Genomic DNA, 15,090 nt, shown 5'->3' with positions numbered 1-15,090 from the left:
TCGTTGTCTAGGGGTAAATGACCAATTTCAAAATGACTCAAAGTTCAGTCCAGTTAGTAGTTCAGTTCGCAGTAATCGTTGCCATGGCGATGGACAAGGTGGGGGAAGAGAGACATAGAATAGGAACAACTGATCATTCAGAACGGCTTCACTCACAGACCAGCGAGATGGCTCACAAACAGCTTTTGGGCGGGTCCTTGGTGATGTCACCTGAGGTCACCGACTGTGACCCCTCCTCCAGATGCGGTCGATCCTCTGCAGTGAACCCGGCACCCAGGCAAGGGCGGACACACACCGGGTTCCCGCTGATCGTACCTTTCCACCCTTGTCGTTGTCTGGCACTTCTCACCCACTCGTGAGAGGCGCACCGCTTCCAGGGTCTCGTTACCTCGGGTGGCGTGTGTGTCTGTCTTAGCGAACCTGTCCCTTTTTATCCCCCTGCTGGGGTATCGCCTGTCCATCACTTCAAACAGTTCAGGGTTCAAAGGGGGGAGCCACTCCAGACAGCTCTCTCTCCCACATCCCTTCATTACACATCTCCAGACGCTGCTCCATTGTTCCTTATCTCTCCTTCCCCTGAGGGCAGGTGGCAGACCAACTGCTGATGCCACTGATGCTAGCCCAGGCCAGCAAACATCTTAATTTTATGTGTATTCTCGTAACAATATATATATAATCTTTACATTAAGGTCATTTGCAACACAGCTGTCTGTCTACAATTTAGCAAAGTAATCACAGTATGTGGCAATAGTTCCCCTGAGGAGAATATAGCTAAGTTGCCTTCATGTCACTCATAAAGAAAGTGTGGTCAGGGAGAATGTAACAGCAGTAAGATAACAAAAGCATTACCCAATATTTCTTTGCTGTTAAGTTGCTGTGCAGAAGTCCAGCAATGAATGGACATTGATTTCTGCCTTAAAAAAACATGAAAAGACATCACTAGATTTGAACAAAACTTTTCTTTGTGCATTTCCATGGCTATAGTCTTTGGTCCTCTAGTTCTGAACTTTTCCTGTATAAACTAGTAAAGGCCAATTATGAAAATTCTAATTGTGTTTGAGTCCTTTTATGAAAAAGTAATTGGAGTGAGTGTGGAAAGTGCAGGATACTTCCAGGAATATATATTCAACAGCAATATACAAGATGCAGGAGGAACTCAGCAGGTCAGGTGGTATCAAAGAAAGGGAATAAACAGATGACGTTTTGGGCTGAGACCCTTTATTAGCACTGGTCCAGCTGAGGGATCTCAACCCAAAACATTGACTGTCCATTTTCCTGCATAGATGCTGCCTGACCTGCTGAGTTCCTCCATCATTTTGTATGCTCCTGGATGCATCTTGCATTTTCTCAAATGAGAAGATTGACAACAATAAGGGATGGCAGATCTTTTGTTTTAAGAGTTTATAAACAGCACCTTTGATCCTGCATTTCATGACTTATGTTTTGTGTGTTTCCTGAATCTACATACTTCTAAAGCGCTGCAAGTTTTTTAAGAGTTGATTCTGGCCATGTCCAACTTCTCAACGCCCTTCATCATAGTAGATGCGAGTGCAACCGGGTGATAGTCATTGAGGTAGCTCACCCTACTCTTCCTGGACACCTAACGATAATCACACTTTTGAAGCAGGTGAGGACCACTGAATGCAGCAGTGAGAGATTGAAGATGTGCTTCAACACTCCTGCCAGTCTTTTGGCACGGGTTTCTAGTACCCTATCAGGTACACCATCAGGGCCTGACACCATGCGAGAGTTCTCCATCTTGAAAGAAGTCCTGACATCATTTACCAAATCACAGATCACAGAGTCACCAGATGCTACAGAGATTGGCACAGATGTGGTTTTATTCTCCCTCTCAAAGCCTGCATTGAGCTCATCTGGGAGTGAGGTACCACAGCCATTCATGATGTTACATTTTGCTTTTTAGCGAGTAATGGCCTGCAAACCCTGCCAGAGCTGATGTGCACCGGAGTCCACCTCTAACCTAAAGCAGAATTTTACTTTTCACCCTTGAAATAGCTTTCCTGTGGTTGTACATGGACTTCTTGTATAGTTCTGGATCACCGGTCTTAAATGCTACAGATCTAGCCCTCAGCAGATTACGAATCTTCTGGTTCACCCACAGCTTTTAGTCCAGTTTGTTCTTGAAGGCACGCACTCATCCACACAGGTCTTGATGAAGTCGGTGACAACTGTGGCATATTCATTGAAGTTCAAAGATGAGCTCTTGAATATTGTCCATTTCACTGACTCAAAGCAGTCCTGTAAGCACTCCGATGCCTCCCTTGAACTTACCTTCCTGATCCTCACCACTGGTGCTGCAGTCTTTAGTCTCTGCCTACAAACTGGGAGTAGAAGTATAACCAGGTGAGTGGACTTTCCAAGTGTGGGCGTGGGATGGCATGGTAAGTGTTCTTGATGGTGGCATAACTGTGGTCAAGTTGTCAGCTTCTCTGGTTCCACAGGTGATTATGTTGATGGTAGTTGTTCAAAGATTTATTCAAGCTGGCCTGGTTAATGATGGTTAAGGCAACAGGGCATGCTTTTTCATGACTGCTGATTACGGTGTTCAGCTCCTCCAGAGCCTATCTGACGTTGGCCTGAGGTGGAATCTACACCACTACCAGGATGACGGCAGATAAAGTTTGAGGTCAGGTGAGCAGGACTGAAACAGAACCGCCACGATGAGTTAATCATAATGCGGACTCCATCTTCTCTGCCTTTAAAAGGCTGAGCTGTCTTGGCTTTGCGGAGAATAGTGAAGCCATCGAGCTGCAGCACTGCGAACGAAGTGGTGGGTGTGAGTTATGTGTCCATAAAGCGAAGTACATGGCTGTCCCTGACGTCCCTCTGGTACAGCAATCTTGCTCAGAGCTCTTCAATTTTATTTTCCAGAGACTGTATATTCACCAGCAGGGAGCCTAAAGCCTTTGCATTTCAATTGTACCTGCAGACCAGATCGGATTACATGTTTCCATTTTCTTAAAGTGGAACTGCACTTTTGACTCAAGTCTGTTGACCAGGGTCCACTGATATTTCCAGATTTGAGTATCGATAGATTTGTTAAACATTTTGAAACAATGTTGCTTACTGTAGTGCCCATAGTTGTGCCTGTGGATTTCAGCTGAGGCAGTCCTAAAGGGAATACAGTGGATTCCAGTTAATCAGAGCAACCATTTGCTTGGGACAAAATAGCTGGCATTCCCTTTGTTTATTTAGGACACTATGCCACTTAATTGGCACAGGAGACTTTGTCAAACAGTTTCTAACTAGCTTCAGTGCCGTGCACTGTGTGGCTGTTAGACACTACACTGTGCTTAGAGCGAACAGTATTAAAATAGCATTAGTTGCATGTATTTGTGTTCAAAGAGCAGTGATTTTTGTCACTGAAAGTTGGCGAGAAATAATCAATAAGACAATCTTGAGCTGTTTTGCTCACTGTGGTTTCAAGGCTTCAGGCTTGGAGGTGTGAGAAACTGCTGCGAGTGAAATTGAAATGATTTCACTCCTTCAACAAGTTAGGAACTATGAAGAATTTGAAAGCATCAACAATCATCTTGAATGTTAGAGTGAAACTGAAGATTTGGAGGATGCAATCGTTGAAAGCATTATTTGAAGGCATTATGTATCTACACTGGATCAGTCCGAGTCAGCATGGATTTATGAAGGGGAAATCATGCTTGACTAATCTTCTGGAATTTTTTGAGGATGTATCTATGAAAATGGACAAGGGAGAGCCAGTGGATGTAGTGTACCTGGACTTTTAGAAAGCCTTTGATAAGATCCCACATAGGAGATTAGTGGGCAAAATCAGAGCACATGGTATAGGGGGTAGGGTACTAACATGGATAGAAAATTGGTTGGCAGACAGGAAACAAAGAGTAGGGATTTAGGGGTTCCTTTCAGAATGGCAGGTGGTGACTAGTGGGGTACCACAAGGTTCGGTGCTGGGACCGCAGCTATTTACAATATACATTAATGATTTAGATGAATGGATTAAAAGTAACATTATCAAATTTGCAGATGACACAAAGCTGGGTAGCAGTGTGAAATGTGCGGAGGATGTTGAGATAATGCAGGATGACTTGGACAGGTTGGGTGAGTGGGCAGATGCATGGCAGATGCAGTTTAATGTGGATGAATGTGTGGTTATCCACTTTGGTGGCAAGAACAAGAAGGCAGATTACTATTTGAATGGGGTCAAGTTAGGAAATGGGGAAGTACAACGAGATCTTGGTATCCTTGTTCATCAGTCACTGAAAGTAAGCATGCAGGTATAGCAGACAGTGAAGAAAGCTAATGGCATGTTGGCCTTCATAACAAGGGGAGTTGAGTATAGGAGCAAAGAGGTCCTTCTGCAGTTGTACAGGGCCCTGATGAGACCACACTGGAGTACTGTATTGTGTACAGTTTTGGTTTTCAAATTTGAGGAAGGACATTCTTGCTATTGAGGGAGTGCAGCGGAGGTTCAGGAGCTTAATTCCCAGGATGGTGGGACTGTTATATGTTGAAAGATTGGAGCGACTGGGCTTGTGTACACTGGAATTTGGAAGGATGAGAGGGGATCTGATTGAAACATGTAAGATTATTAAGGGATTGGACACGCTAGAGGCAGGAAACATGTTCCCAATGTTGGGGGAGTCCAGAACCAAAGGCCACAATTTGAGAATAAGGGATAGGCCATTTAGAACGGAGTTGAGGAAAAACTTTTTCGCCCAGAGAGTTGTGGATCTGTCGAATGCTCTGCCTCAGAAGGCAGTGGAGGCCAATTCTCTGGATGCTTTCAGGCAAGAGTTAGATAGAGCTCTTAAAGATAGTGGAGTCAAGGGATATGGGGAGAAGGCAGGAACGGGGTACTGATTGTGGATGATCACAGTGAATGGCGGTGCTGGCTCGAAGGGCCAAATGGCCTACTCCTGCACCTATTTTCTATTGTCCACACTGAATTACATTCAATCAAACGAACACAGCAGCATACAATTCCTCTGTCAATAACTATTAGGAATTAATACACAGTTTTGTAATACTGTCGTATATTGGATGTGTTCTAATCGGTTGTGTATTTCATTGTAATGCATAATTTGTTAGTTCAGATTAGATTGTGTTTTGATACCTTTATAACTATTTTCAAGAAACTCTAATTAGTTGGGGCAGCCGCTTAATTGAGGTTAAATGTATTGGTCCCGATGTGTTCCAATTATCTGGAATCCACTGTGTTTGACTATTCCCATTGGAGCTGCATGCAAAGAGTCACCATTTATCGGCATCAGCTTGAGTATTCTGCTCTTCACCTCCAAAGTGAATGCATATTCTGCGTGATAAATTTACATAATCAACTTTAGGAAGTAGAAAAAGTACTCTAGCGTTTGTGGTATCACAGAACTTCAGAGCTGAAGAAGGAAAGTAAAAGATGAAAGAGCGGAAAGGATTGGCTGGAGACCAGTTGGTCACACTAGAGTTGGATTAGTTAGAGCATTCAGAAATAAGCAGTGAATAAGAATCAGAATCACATTTATTATCACTGATGTATGCTGTGAATTTTTTTGTTTTACAGCAGCAGTACAGTGCAGAATATAAAAATTACTATAAATTACATTAACAATATATAAAAAAGAGAGCAGAATGATGAGGTAGTGTTCACGGATTCTTTGACTGTTCTGAAATCTCATAGCTGAGGGATGAAACTATTCCTAAAAGATTGAATGTGCGTCTTCAGGCTCACATGCCTCCCTGTTGACAGCAGTAATGAGAAGCGAGCATGTCTTGGATCGTGAGCGTCCTTAAAGTGGATGCCACCTTCTTGACGCATTGCATTTTGAAGGTGTATTCGATGGTGGGGAGGCTAGTGCTTATGGTGGAGCTGGCTGAGTTTACAACGCTCTGCAGCTTGCTACCATCCTGTGTGTTAGCGTCTCTATTCCAGACGGTGATGCAACCAGTCAGAATGCTCTCCACTGTGCATTAGTATATAATTCGCTGGAGTCTTTGGTGATATTAAGTAAGAGATTTGACTTATTGAGCTGGGTGGTGTGGCTTATTGGGCCAGGAGGACCTGTTCCAATCTGTAGTTCGAAGTAAATAAATAAACAAAAAAATACCACATCTCCTCAAACTCATAAGGAAATTTAGCCACTGGCATGCCTTTTGTCTGTGGTGGCACCATTGGGAATTTCAATGGTGGCTGAGGCTAAGGATATTAAATATATGTTGGGCTCTTCAATCTTTTCCTTAACATAATTCAGGCACCTCAATGAACTGAAGTAGATCTGAGGTTTGTGCTTGATCAAGGGTCAGAGATGCCCAGGGAGGGGTAGAGTAGTGAGGGAAAACATTGAGGAATTTTGATGATTCATTGCTTCTGTGTATTGAGAGTGGTGGAGATGGGGGCAAGAATTAGTCAATAATTGGGATTGCCTTTGTAATCAGGGGTGGGAAGGGGATACAGTAGATGTTAGTAGGGATTGAGTATCCTCAGCAGATTGTATCCAGTGGAGTTTTGGGTTTGGCGGTGAGAGATTTGGGAGGGATAGGGTCATCCAAAAGTAAATTATTGTGCATCCCCTTGGAAGAGTGCCCAGTTGTGTAAGTTTCCCATTGTGGCCAGAGATCAGCTGGTCCTACTTGGCGACGCAGAGGTGTCACCCTGCGCTGAGGAGCGGATCCTGGATGAATGCCCTCGGGACAAGGTGGGTCATACACAAGCTATTGACAACCACAGTCATGAAATACAATCAGTGGCCAGTATTTGTATCAGGAGAGGGGTCGCTGATATTAAGGTGACAGAGCCACAGAAGATCTCGAACTCATGATGTGTGAGTGACCCTGGCCCACAGCGCTGTCTGCGTGGAGCTAATGTGTCCTCCCTGTTTCCTCCAGATGCTCTAGTTTCCGCCCACGTCCTAAAGCATCACAATTCTGCAGGTTCATTAGCTGTTATAAATTAACTCCAGTGAATGTGGCTCAGTGGCTGGTGAATGGGGAAGGTGAAGGAAGAAAAAGCTTCAGGGAAATAAGTGAGAGACTTGGTCTGATGGGATCATACAAGGTGTCTTCATGGTCTGGATGGGCTCAATGGCCTCCTTGTAAGACATGAGGAAATAAACAAATAATAAATATTATCAGTAAAGCATAAAATGTGTGCAACATTCACAAATCCCTTAGGTTTTGTTTTTTTGTTGTGGCAGGATCTGAATATACAAATGATAGCACCATGTAATCCAATTCTGGGATAATTTTCATTGTTCCTATCTACAAAGCAACAACAGGTGAGCTTTGTTTCCATGGGATTGCTACCTGTTTGTTTCTATCTCTGTTCTAACTTCTTAAGTAGAATTCTAATGCAAGTCTTCTACCAGCCATGCTTGGGTTTGCTGACCTATACTATCTGCTAGCTAAGCAATACCTCAGTCTGAATATACTTAACAACATTTGGCTATGGCATGCATTGGAATGTCCTGAGGTAATGAATGAATGCAAGAAAACAGGAGCTGGAATAGGCCATTTGGCCCATCAAGACTCCCCCACCATCTGGGACATGCCACCTTTTTGCAGCAAGTATTTGGCAGGAGCAGCAGAAGCCTGAAGTCCCACACCACTAGGTTCAAGAACAATACATACAAAATGCTGGAGGAACTCAGCAGCCAGGCAGCATTTTGTGCATGTTGCTTGGATTTCCAGCATTTGCAGATTTTCTCTTGTTTGTTACTAGGTTCAAGAACTTCCTTTCAATCATTTGGCTTTTGAACCAATCTGCACAACCCTAATTACTACCTAAGTTTAGCAACATGATGACCACGTCACACTACAATGAACCTTTGTTTTTCTTTTGCTCTAATTGTGATCTTGTAAAAAGTATGTTTAGTTTCTTGTGAATGCTGCTTATATGATGCTCTGCACCTGTGATGCTGCTGCAAGTACACCTGTGCATTCACATTGGTCAGCGCGGTAGTGTAGTGGGTAGCACTACGCTTTACAGTACAGGTGACCTGGATTCAATTCCCGTAAGGGAGTAAGGATTTGGTACGTTCTCCCTGAAACCACTTGGGTTTCCTCCTGGTGCTCCGGTTTCTTCCCACATTCCAAAGAGGTACTAGTTGGCAGGTTAATTGGTCATTGTAAATTGTCCTGTGATTTAGTCGAGGATTAAATTGAGGGATCACTGGGCAGTGTGACTCGAGGGGCCAGAGGGGCCTATTCCATTCTGCATCTCAATAAATAAATACCTGCTTTACGTACATACTTGCACATCTGACAGTAAACTCAACGTTATTGATCACGGCTGAACTATGCTGGCCTCAATTCTTCTGTGTCTGGTCCTCGTAACCATCAATTCTTCGATTCTCCAAAGGAACCATGTCTATCTTGCACAGTATAGGAGTGAGGCCAGTTTCATCAGTGTGAGTTCAGGATCAAGATCAGCTTGATTGAATTGACACAGATAATCTGAGCAGGCATCTTGGTACGGGCATTGAATATAGGAGTTGGGACAATATGTTGCAATTGTGCAAGGCATTGATGAGGCTGTATTTAGAGTATTGTGTAGTTTTAGTTCGAGGAGAGATGTTATTCACATGGAAAGAGTGCAAAGAAGATGAATAAGGATGGTGCCAGGATTCAAGGGATTAAGTTGTAGGGAGAGATTGGACAGGTATGGACCTTGTACCTTGGAACATAGGAGACTGAGTGGTGACCTTATAGAGAGGTATAAAATCATGAGGTTCATAGATAGAGAGAATACACACAGGGAATGGGAATAAGAAACTATAGAGGACATAGGTTTGAATTGAGAAGGTAAATTAAAAAGAAGAAGCTGAGAGGCAACATCTTCATACAGAGGGTATTGCATATATGGAATGAGCTGACAGGGGAGGTGGTTGAGGCAAGTTCAATAACAACATTTAAAAGACATTTGGACAGGTACATGGATATGAAACGTACAGATGGATATGAGCCCAAAAATGGGCAAATGGGGCTAACTTAGATGGGCATCTTGACAGGCATTGTCAAATTGGCCAGCAGGCCTTTGCCCAAGCTTTATAATTCAATGAGTTCACAATGTTCCCTTTCTGTAACAACCCTCATGTGCAGATTACTGTCAGTGATGAAGATCTTAATTAACTTCAGCTGTAAACTAGATCTGTGTCAGATTGAATCTACAACTCCTTGATTTTTGTTCAGTTCAATTCAGCACAGTTTACAGATACTATTTTGAAATCCCGTTTATAGAATCAGCTGCTTGTTTTCCAAGGTTTCTCCTCTGGCATTACATGTCACCTTCCCTGTTGAAAACATGGACTTTAAAGAAGTGACATAATACTCAAGGGTAAAAATGTACGTAGCACTGTAAAGAGATGATCAATAGTGCAATATGGCCCTGTTAAATGCATGCGAATTGCAGTTTCCAGAAGGTGAGTATAGATTTATCCTTATCTCCTTATTTACTTCTTCATAGATTCAGCAAGCTAACAGTACTAGTTTCTAAATAAACAAGCTATCTCCCAGTGTGTATGTATTCAGAAAATGGATAACTGAGCAACAGTACTAGAATCATAAAATGATCCATTTTATGAGGAAACTCTATGCCCAGGTCAGCTTCTTGAACGTCCGTCACTACCCAGTCCATCACAGGCTTATCCTTCCACCCATCTTCACGGTGTATTGCATGAGGAAGGCTAACAAAGTCATCAAGGACACCTGCTACCCTGGCCATTCCCTTTTCTCTCTTCTACCTTCTCCGAGAAGATACAGGAACTTGAAAGCCCAGATGACCACATTCAACAATGGCTCCTCCACCACTGTTATCGGACTTCTGAACCAATCTCCCTTTTCATAGCCCCTTCCCAGTGGTACTGTCACATTCTCAAACCCTTATTCTACCTCGTTCGTTATTGTCACTTTAAATAGAACATAGAACACTTACAGACACAGCACAGGCCCTTTGTTGTATTCCCTGTATTTATTCTTAACATGTGTACTGTTTACTCTGTGAGCTTCACAGGAGCAAAAATTTCATTGCACCCCGGTGTGCGTGACTATAAACTAATCTGAACGTAAATCTGAATTGTTCCAGTATCCTGCTTTTCCCCCCATAGTTACAGAGTGAAATAGCCTTACAGCACAGAAACAGGCTCTTCAGCCCATCTAGTCTGTGCTGAACTGTTATTCTTCCAAGTGCAACAGATTTCTGCAGTTTTCTCCTTCATCAGATACTACTGTTTAGTGATGTCACTTTTCCTCACACAGGACATTCTGGGTCTAAATGCATAAGAGAAACATTCTCCTTCACCATTCTTGCTACCTACTTTTAATATTGTCCTCTTCTTTTACCATAGGAATTATTTCTCCTTAACTGATTAATCAAATACTTCAATAAATTATAGAATGATACAGAGAGAGAGTGAGAGAGAGCACAGAAACAAGTAATTCAACCCACTGAATCTGTGCTGACTATCCACCATCACTTGCACTAATCCTTTGTTGGTCCCTAATATTTTTCATGCTTCCAACCCCCCAGTTCCAACCCCCCCCCTCACCTGTGCACAAGGGATGATTTAGCATGGCCAATTAATTTTACAGTCAGCACGTCATTAGGATGTGGGAGGAAATCAGAACACCCGGAGCAAACCCACACTGTCATGGGAAGAACGTGCAAACTCCACACAGCCAGCACTGGAGGCGGAAGACTGAATCAGGGTCTTTGGTTTTGTGAGGCAGTGATGTGGCATCCTTGAGTTAAATCTCACCAATCTCAACTTAATTATATTTTTGTATTTAAACATAATACTTGGACTAAAGATTGCTCAAAATGTGTGAAGAGAAATATTTGAAAGTATATGGAACTGTTGCAAGTCATCCCCCTAAAACATCCTTACATCCATAAGTTGTATTTGTCCCTAAATTTAAAATAAGCAAAAATCACTCAGTATGGTAGTCACACGTCTACAGTGGCAGACTACAGTTTATGTGGCTTCAGAGCTGTGTGTCAGACATGGCTATAAGCAGCACTGGCACCCCACAGGCTCCCTTCCAGTTTACCCTGTATACCTTGGACTTCAGATACAACACTGGTTCATGTCGTCTGCAGAAATTCTCTGATGACTCATCAATAATTGGGTGTATAAAGAGTTGGCAGGAGGATGAATATAGGGCCCTGAAGAGGCCTTTGTCAATGGTGCAAGCTGAATCATCTGCTGCTCATCATCAGTAAGACAAACGAGATGATGATGGACTTCAGGACAACTAAGTCTGCACTGCTCCCTGTTACTATTGATGGTGAGGGCGTGGATGTGGTGAGGACCTACAAGTACCTGGGGATGCACCTGGATGACAGACTTGAGTGGAGCATCAACACAGCGGCTGCGTACAAGAAGGACCAGAGTCGCCTCAGCTCCCTGAGGAGACTGAGGTCCTTTGAAGTCTACAGGCCTCTCCTTCACATGTTCTACTACTCTGTCGTCGTCCGTACAATCTACTATGCGGTGGTGAGCTGGGGTAATGGCATCAACATGGGTGATGTCAACAGGCTCAATAACCTGATTAGAAAGGCTGGCTCTGTTACAGGAGTCAAACTGGACACTGGAGGCTGTGGTAGAACAAAGGACCTACAGAAAATCCTGGCAATTCTAGACAATGTTTCTCACCCTCTGTATGCTAATTTGGCTGAACAGAGGAGCAGTTTTAGTAACATACAAAGACAACTGTGCTGCTCCAAAGAGCGTCATATGTGGTCATTCTTGCCCTTGGCCTTTAGGCTCAATAATGAGTCAATCTGTTGCTGGGGGAAGTGATGACACCTCCTGTTAGACTGTTTGAGGTAACTTTTTTTTTTCTTCTTTCTTTCTTCTCTTCTGATGGTTGTATGTTTGTATATCTGTGCACTTATAATGCTACTGTGACACTGTAATTTCCTTTGGGATCAATAAGGTATCTTATCTATCCATCAGTAATGATTGGCATCAAAGTGATAAGAAAAATAATTACCTAAAGTGGAGGGAGAGAGGAAACCAGTTCTGCTATTCATAAGCATGAATGTGTGTGTGTGTATACACATTGAACTTTTGAATTTAATAATATTGTTTGTATGAAGCCCAAGGTCAGTCTGTGTAGTACATGAGCCTGTAATGCATATTTGAAAGAGCAATCAGAGTAACCCTGATACTTGTGAACCTGGTTTGTTTGCTCCGATGCAACAAACAATCTGGATCAAATGCAGAAACTATTCACACCAATTCCTTATTGAAAGGCATGATTTATCTCTGGAATTCTCTGCGCCCAAGGGTGGTGGATGCCGTACATTCTGAATGTTAAAAGGCCTGAACAGATTAGATATGGCAAAGTTATTTTCCATGGTAGTTGAGTCTAGGGCAAGAGGTCATGACTTCAGGATTGAAGGACGTCCATTTAGAACAGAGATGCAGAGAAATTACTTTAGTCAGAGGTTGGTAAATCTGTGGAATCTGTTGCCATGAGTGGCTGTGGAGGCCAAGTCATTGGGTGCATTTAAGTCAGAGATAGATTGGTTCCTGATTAGCCAGGGCATCAAAGTGTATGGGGAGAAGGCAGGGGAATGGGGTTGACTGGAAGAATTGGATGAGCCCATGATTGAATGGTGGCACAGATTCGATGGGCCAAATGGCCTACTTCTGCTCCTAAATCTTATGGTCTTATTATCATTAGATATATTTAAAGTGAAGATGAACGAGTATTTGAGAATAGAGGAATTGAAGACTGGGGAACTGGCACAGAAGTGGAGTTGAGGCCAGCGCGGAATAGCCATGATTGTTTTGAACATGGGATAGGCTTGATGGACTGACTCAAAGTTCCAAATAAATTTAATATCAAAGTATGTATATGTCACCATATACTATCCTGAGATTCATTGTCTTGTAGGTATTCACAGCAGAACAAAGAAATGCAATGGAATCATGATAAACTACCCACAAACGAAAGCTGACAACCAATGTACAAAAGTTCAAAGTTCAAAGTAAATGTATTACCAAAGTGCATACCTGTCACCGTTTACAGTTCTGTGCAAAAGTCTTAGGCAGATATACATATATATGGTGACTAAGACTTTTGCACAGTACTGTATGTGTCAAAGTGGAGCGGTGAGTGAGTTAGTAAATCTGGCGGGAGCAAAGAGTGTTGGGAATGGCGAGAGGCATGTGGGACGGGTGCGGGACGGGTGCAGACACACCCAGCCCTGAGACACCAGGTAAGCCAAACAATTGGTTTATTGAACATTACAGAATGTCTCTCTGGTGCTTCCCGCTTCCTCCACTCTCCCTTCCTGTTCTTCTAACCATGACTCCCCTCTCCCTGCCTCCTTCCCATCTCAGTCCACAATAGAGACCCATATCAGAATCAGGTTTATTATCACACACATATGGTATGAAATTTGTTTTCATTTTGCAGCAGCAGTACAGTGCAATACATAAAAATACTACAGTACTATGTCACCCTGAGATTCATTTTCATGCAGGCATAACTCAATAAATCCAATAACCATAATAGAATCAATAAAAGACCGCACCAACTGGGTGTGCAACCAGCGTGCAAAAGACAACAAACTGGAAGTAGAAAAAGAAAGAAATAATAATAATAATAATACAAAATAAATAAGCAATAAATGTCAAGAACATGAGTTGAAGAACCCTTGAAAGTGAGCCCAATAAAGGAATACAGTAGAACTTATGAAAAACTATCCATAAGTTAAGAATGACAAACTAACAATGATCAGAAGAAGACAAATTGTGCATATAAAAAACTGAGGAAATGAGCACTTGAAATCAAGCCTATAGGTTGTACAATCAGTTCAAATTTGAGGTAAGTGAAGTTATCCATGATGGTTCAGGAGCCCAATGGTTGTAGGGTAATAACTGTTTCTGAACCTGGTGGTGTGGGACCTAAGTTCTTCACTGAATAAGAAGAGAGCTTGGGTAACTTCTTGTGAAATACCCCTGCTGAACCACTTAACATTTGCCATGACAAGTTCCTTCAGAATCACCTCTTGCTCTTCCAAATCGCAGTATGTACCAATTGTTCTTCCAATATCAATATCTTAATTACAAGAATCAATCAAGTGAACCTTTCCTGAACTGCCTCCACTCCAGATGGGATGAAGGGTCTTGACCTGAAATGCTGACTGTTCATTTCCTTCCATAGATGCTGCCTGACTGTTGAATTCCTTCAATATCTCGTATGTTGCTTCAGATTTCAGCATCTGTTGAGAAGACAGAGTACTCGATTGGTTGTAAGGCATTTGGGGATGTCCTAAAAGAGAGGCGGGAGATGGTAGATAAATGCAAGCCTCTGTAAAGCATTTAGGGATGTTCTGAAATAGATGCAAGAGGTGTTGTATATATATATAAACTTTATTTTTGTCATTTGGACACATGCGGAAAAGAGCTCAGTAATTGTGTATTCTATTTCAGGAACAAATGACAATCGATTGAACCTGAGCACTAACTAAGCTTGATTGCCTTTTCTCAGACAACCATGTTTAACAAGGCTTATCTGTTTAATTGCAGAGCATGGTGTGGAAGAGGATGCGGAAGCAAGGACAGGTATGTCAGTTGTAACGTTTAAGGGAAGTTTGAATATGTAATGGATGAGAGGGGTATGGAGGGCAATGGTACAGGTAGATGAGAATAGGCAGAAGACCAGGCTGCCATGGACAACGTGGACAGAAGAGGCTGTTGTTATGTTGTAGTACTATATGACTCTGACTCTGTTAGCACATACTGTAACAGCAGTATCATTGCCTGAGCTTCATTTCACAGAGGCATACTCCAGCACACCCGTACAGTCACAAAATTATACAGTAAGGAAATGGGATCTTCAACTCAGGTCCACAATGACCAGCGAGCACCCAATCCTACGCTAATCCCATTTTATTCTCTCCACTCTCCCATCAACCCCCCCCCCCCAAATTCTACCACTCTCTCGGGGCAATTTACCTCATTATGATCTTGTACTATACTGTTTGCGCGTACTGTACTTTCTCTGTAGCTGTTGCACTTTATTCTGTGTTGATATTGTTTAACCTTGTTCTACTTCAGTGCAATGCGTAATGATCTGATCTGTATGAACAGT

The 15,090-nt window shown here is 42.6% G+C and overlaps 1 protein-coding gene across 4 annotated transcripts in view; it reads left to right on the top strand.

The window, feature by feature from the left end:
* The window catches only part of cd276 (CD276 molecule), a 461,861-nt gene that overhangs the window by 371,752 nt on the left and 75,019 nt on the right, over positions 1-15,090 (top strand). For all 4 annotated transcript variants that reach the window (XM_063070222.1, XM_063070220.1, XM_063070221.1 and 1 more), the window contains one exon: positions 14,526-14,561. In XM_063070222.1, coding sequence (XP_062926292.1) covers positions 14,526-14,561 — 36 coding nt within the window. The remainder of the gene's footprint in view (positions 1-14,525; positions 14,562-15,090) is intronic.

The sequence above is a fragment of the Mobula hypostoma genome, chromosome 18 (genome assembly GCF_963921235.1).
Source record: "Mobula hypostoma chromosome 18, sMobHyp1.1, whole genome shotgun sequence".
Taxonomy (NCBI): Eukaryota; Metazoa; Chordata; class Chondrichthyes; order Myliobatiformes; family Myliobatidae; genus Mobula; species Mobula hypostoma.
This window is presented reverse-complemented; position numbering and strand designations above follow the sequence as displayed.